Source organism: Pundamilia nyererei, unplaced genomic scaffold (assembly GCF_000239375.1).
Source record: "Pundamilia nyererei isolate P.nyererei 1_Seehausen unplaced genomic scaffold, PunNye1.0 scaffold00265, whole genome shotgun sequence".
Classification (NCBI taxonomy): Eukaryota; Metazoa; Chordata; class Actinopteri; order Cichliformes; family Cichlidae; genus Pundamilia; species Pundamilia nyererei.
The window spans coordinates 556,383-562,356 of NW_005187666.1; the positions used below are offsets into that span (position 1 = coordinate 556,383).

General features: G+C 40.7%; 1 protein-coding gene across 1 annotated transcript in view; it reads right to left on the bottom strand.

Annotated features, from left to right (window-relative positions):
- LOC102198204 (cytochrome P450 3A40-like) overlaps positions 1 to 4,377 on the bottom strand; it is a 6,655-nt gene extending 2,278 nt beyond the window's left edge. Inside the window, exons 1-4 of the mRNA XM_013915187.1 lie at positions 4,176 to 4,377; positions 4,001 to 4,094; positions 3,475 to 3,527; positions 3,217 to 3,316 (exon numbers count right to left, since the gene is read on the bottom strand). Of these exons, the coding sequence (XP_013770641.1) occupies positions 3,217 to 3,316; positions 3,475 to 3,527; positions 4,001 to 4,094; positions 4,176 to 4,243 (315 nt within the window). The 5' untranslated portion in view covers positions 4,244 to 4,377. The remainder of the gene's footprint in view (positions 1 to 3,216; positions 3,317 to 3,474; positions 3,528 to 4,000; positions 4,095 to 4,175) is intronic.
- Positions 4,378 to 5,974: the final 1,597 nt, after the last annotated feature.

Here is a 5,974-nt window from a genome sequence, read left to right on the forward strand (position 1 = left end):
AGAGAAGATGATCTGGGCTCTCACCTCGGTCTCCTTACACACAGAGAAGCTGTACCTCTGGAGGATCTCCACTATTGCAAGTTTCATCACAACCAGAGCAAATCGCATCCCAATGCAGTTCCTCGGGCCTGCTCCAAAAGGCATGTAGCTGTACGGATCAATTGTCTCCTTGTTTTCCTTGCTGAACCTGAGAACACACACACACACACACACACACACACACACACACACACACACACACACACACACACACACACACACACACACAGTATATTAACAACAGAAATGGGGTTATATCCCACAGAGCTTCATTCTGCTTTGTCACATCAGACACCTTTCCGTACCTCTCAGGTTTGAATTTCTCTGGTTCAGGCCAAATCTCGGGGTCCCGGTGCATCGGCCAGGTGGGGACCACGACAACCATACCTTTTGGAATCACAAAGCCATTTATCTCCACACTGGCCTTGGCCACACGCTCCAAACGTGAAGCAATGGGGAACAATCGGAGAGACTCATTGATGACACAGTCGAGATACTCCATCTGCATTAGTTCCTGGTACTGGATGGGAGCCTGAACACAAGCACATAAACATGACTGATGATAGAGACATAGTAAGAAGCTGAACCCTGTGCTGATTTTATATATGAGTACAATATATAAAATAATATAATCACCATAACACAATATCATTATAACACATTATATCTACTGTATGATTTACTTTAGTTTAGTTATGCTAGAAAGAAATATATTGTCTTATATTAAGAATTCTGTGTTGTTACCTTGTTAGGGAAGGTTGCATCCACCTCCTCCTGCAGCTTTTTCATCACCTGAGGGTTTGTTGCCAAATTGTAAGACAAGAAAGTGAGAGAGCTGCTGGTCGTTTCGTAGCCAGCAAAGAGGAAAGTCATTGCTTGGGAAAGGATCTCATGATCTGTCAGACCTGAGGAGGTAGGAGGGATATACACGTTAGAACAGCTTTAAGCTGGTTTTTCCATGTGTGGAGACGTGTGTCCGTGTATCACCTTTATCCTGTTTGGAATCATTATTTTGCTGAGAGTCGATCATTAGCTGGAGGAAGTCCACTCGAGTCTGGAAGTCAACAAACACAGTCTGAGAACAGCTGTGATTTTATGTCAGAACAGGTTATTGGTACAAACACAAACTCACAGCCGTACCTTTTGTTTGCTGCCCTCACGATCAATCTTGATCTTCTGTAGTGCAGCGTAAAAGAAGTCTGTGACAGATGCAGGGAAAAAGGAAAACTCCAATTTTTCCAATATGGGAATCATGAAGGGAAAGAAGGCTGAAATTAAACAAACAAGAGGACATTTATTAATGGAAGATGAAGGACAGCAGCTGCATTGATGGACATGTTGTAGTGGTGCCCAGTTTGATCCCAGGAGGAGACACAAATCCTCACCAGGAAAAAATCTGCCAAAACAAACACGCAGAGCTACAAGCCAAGGTAAACACTTGTTGAATAACGGGAGCAGTCAAAAGGAGCTTCATGTATCAAAATGAATATTTTACCAATAGTGAGGACGATGGGGCTGAAAAGGTCAAATTTCAGCATCTTTTTGATGTTCATGACAAAAGGATCTGAGGGGTTGTTGAGAGAGTCGATGTCCACACTGAAGGCGGTGCTGGTTACCACATCCATACTGTAGGGTCCGAAAAACCTGCAAAACCACACAAACACATCAAACATGACCTTTATTATTGCAGACTTAGAAGAGATGAATCTGCGCTTTTTCTGATGTATTTAAATGAAAACAGTATGAGAGTTCTCACTCTTTCAGCTCTAGAGGTTCATCTTTATCTGCTTTCTTTTTCATGCTGCTGATCAGGACAGCTGAATGCTGCTTCATGATGTCAAACATCTGAGGCACAAACAGACAAAAAACAACAACGTCAAAAATGTTGAAACCGGATGCAATTACAACAGCACAGAGTATATATTGGGACTTCCAGGCCATACTCGGCACAGATGTTTCTGAATACTATGCCGCCAACTTGGTTATGGCGTTCCATGAATGCCCTGCCTGCTAGCATCTTGCACCCTGCCATCATGAGCTGGACTGTCTGAGGGGCATCTTTACACAGCCTGCACCTGGGGTCTTGCCTGATGTGATAGAACCCAGCCTCTATGGATCTTGTGCTCAGAGCTTGTTCCTCTGCTGCCATGATTAGTGCCTCTGTGCTGTCTTTCAGTCCAGCTTTGTCCAGCCACTGGTAGGACTTCTATCTGCCGGTGGTACATACCATGCAGGAGCCTGTCCTTCCATGACGGTTCCTCGTCTTACTCCTCTTTCCCAGGTTTCTGCTCCCTGAGGTATTCACTGATGCTTCAGTAGGGGCCATCTTCCTGATGTATTCATGGCTGTTCATTGTCTCATCCTGGACTGCCTCCTTCCTTCTGCTTAGCGTACAGCCTCAGGTTGCCCGACTTGGGGTGAGTCATAGGCCTTCTTGTAATCAATCCAGGCAGTGCACAGGTTGGTCAGCCTAGTCTTGCATGATTCTTCATGAAGAAGGTGCCTAAGAAGCACAACAAGCTGCCCATACCTGAGGCCTTGCAAACTGCCAAGTAAAGACTCATAGCCTTGGCTAGTGCCTTGAAGAGGTATACCAGAGATAGAAGGCAGGAGAATAAATCAGCTGTAATCCACTGAGCCATTCAAGATGTACTCTCAGTGGCAAGGGAACAATATGAGAACAGCCCCACCAAGGCTGGGGATGGAGCAATACTGGAAGAGCATATAGTACTTTCAATCTACAGAGATCTACAGAGATATGCAGACTATACAGTATATTTATGTTACTTAATTTTTATCCACCACATGAGGGAGTATTATTGCCAGCATTATGTTATGCTTGGATAATGACAATAAAGAAACTTGAATCTTGATGCTATGTTTACCTTTTTAAGTGAATGCTTTTTGCTTCTTTTGTTTTTCAGCATGCAAAAAAAAAAGAAAAAGGCAGAGAGTGGGAGAGGGATGTACCTCTTTTAGTCTCCCAGAGGTGAAGGAGGGAGAAAGGACGCTGCGGATCCTCCTCCACTGATCATCCTCTGCAACTGTCACAGCATCGTACAGCGGCCCATTCAGACGGAAATTCTGTAATAACATTCAAAGCAGCTGGTGATGAGGACAGAAGGTCAGATTTTTTTTAAAAAGAGACTGATTGAGTCGTATAATGTCCTTACTAACCCTGCGGTTTGTGAAGAAAGAGTAACACTCCTTTATCAGGATAGTTTTTATCATAGCAGGATCAGTGATACACAACACGGGCTGACGGCCATCAAAAATGCTGCGTACCACGACAGTAGAAGAAACAAGAAATAAAACAACTGAACATGCGAACAAGTGAAAGTAATACATTTTTCACTTTCACTTTCACACAGGTCTGCATGATTATTATTTACATCCATAGAAAAGCAGTCATGTACTGTAGACAACATAACTTACCCCCACATTTTCCCATATTTCTTATGACACTCTTCATCAAAGTTAAAAAATCCCTGGAAATAAGAACGAGATATACGGATGATTAATGAAACTTACCAAAAACACAGGTCACGTTTAACAAAGTAGAGACATTACAGGCATAACAGCATCAGTGACGTTAACTTCTAATGATACTGAAGTAACGTTGTGAGGTTTTCTACTTCCTGAGTTAACTAGTTAATCCAGATGTCTCAGTGGCTTTAATCAAAAGTCCGTCACAAGCTACTCAGATATTATTGCTTAAGAGTGCTTGTTGTTGTGTACAGTAGCCAGTTTGCATGTTTCATGCCATACAAATGTGTTTGACAACAGGTGCCTAACATTTAGAGGGGTCAGGGTGAAAGGGTCTTTCATAACCTGAAAATAACTGTACAAAACAACAGCTAAATAAAAAAACTACACTATTCAAATATGATTGTAGTTGAAAAACCAATGAGCTATTGGAAGACATTGTCCTCGGTGTATACAGTGTAGGCTGGTATCCCACCTTTCTATATGCCAACATGGTGCCAAAAAATGGGATAGGTGAGGGCCCAGGGACGCCTAATCTCTTAAATGTCCCATATGTCCAGCAGGAATACCTGGAACAGGTGTAAGAGATTTTAAAAAGCAGCAAAAATAGTACAAATACCTGAACACATCCAGTAATCTTTAAAACTTACACAAACAGCAGCGTGACGAGGGCAGCCAGCAGGGTCCATGTCCATGACAAGAAGAAGAAGTACCCCATGTCTGCAACGTTCCTCTCTTCTCTCAGCGATTACACAAACCTATGTGACGAGAGGCTTTTGTCTCCTGCTGCACATACTGTACCTGTTCTGTGAGTAAGGAAGGGGCGTTGGAGCCGATCCAATGGCAGGAGGAAGCATAAACAGAGACAGAGCTCGAGGAGCATTTACTGTGTATCAGTTAGTTTGATTAGCTCTGCCATGTGTAGTACTGCAGTCTTCATCATTTGTTATTGTACAGCTTGGATTAAAAAAGAAAGAAACCAGCTTGGATTAGCATATAGGTTTTTCTTCTCCTACACAAGAACTGAATGTTTTTCACATCGTAGTTTCTTCAATAAGTGTATGATTCAAACACCAAACATCAAGTCATTCAGCACGCTATCAGTCAGACTGTTTTATGTATACATGCTTAATTCCATACTGTGCTCACAGCAAAGCATGTCCAGACGTGCTCGGTGCTTTCTGTTGGTGGCAGAAAATGCTTTCACTGCTTCTTCCCAGTATGTGCTCACAGCACAGAAAGAGAAAAGAGGCTGAAGAGTTTTCTTATTCTTATTCGTACCAAGGGTAGGTGCACAGTTTTGCTAAACCAGTGACAAAGATACTTCTGAGCCCCTGAAACAAGAGCCATGAAGTGGTTACAGGAAGAGGGTGACAGATGAAGCAATTTTAAACAAGAAGCACTCCCAGAGCGCAAACCTCCACCAAGGCAGCTCACTCTCTAGACAGTATTTACTTTTCAAGGACAGTACTTTATTGTCTGTATATTCATTTAGTCTCATTTGTTCTTTTTAAAAGCACTTTAAGAAGTTTTTTTGTGTGTAGTTTAATATCAGATAAGGCAAGGATGATAGATGTTTAGTTTGATTACACAAACATCATGTAGGTTGGACGAATAACAGCTATTGATTTGGTAATAACTTTATATGAATAGCTTAAGCTTTTTATATAGCTTGTTATATAATATTATACTTCAGTGTATTTCTAACTAGGAAGCTCTTTCAATACTTTCTTTAAAGGCATATGTTGGACATTTTAGAGTCATCTTGAAATAAAGGCAAATGTAAAAGTGAGGTCAGATATTATATATTTGGATGCAAACTATAATGTGATATTTACAATCCCAATGTACCAGGATCACTTTCTAAAAGTTGCCAATACAAAGACAGGCAGAACAATTTTAAGCAGTTTTAAAGATTAAAAAAAATATTTTATGAAAGTTTGACCTTTTGACCTTAAAGAAGAGGTCAGAGGTCCAAATGTGATATTTAGAATCCTCATATACTATTCCCTGTATACACCTATATGTTGCCAATACAAACAACTGCAGTAAGAAACATAGTTTTAAATAGTTCTATATAGCATTATTATCACTTTGATGAACACTGTACTGCCTGTGTAGCTTTATTATGTTTTATACAGTAAAGTGATATTGTGATCGAATATGCTAAATTGCACTGCATTACATCAAAAGATTAGGTTTTATATTGAAGATGATCATAACTTGTCCATTTAAAACAAAGTCTAAATCCCAAACTAGAGCCTTATGAATAAAATGGCTGAAATTTCTGAACATTTAACACAATATGCCTGTGAAAGTCCTTGAATTAAAGTACCTTGATTGTTTGATTTAACGTCAGCTATGATAGTGTACGGAGGCAAAATTAACAAATTACCCCCCCAACCCACTAGTGTTAAAAAAAATGCACCAAATTGGATATTATCTGAAA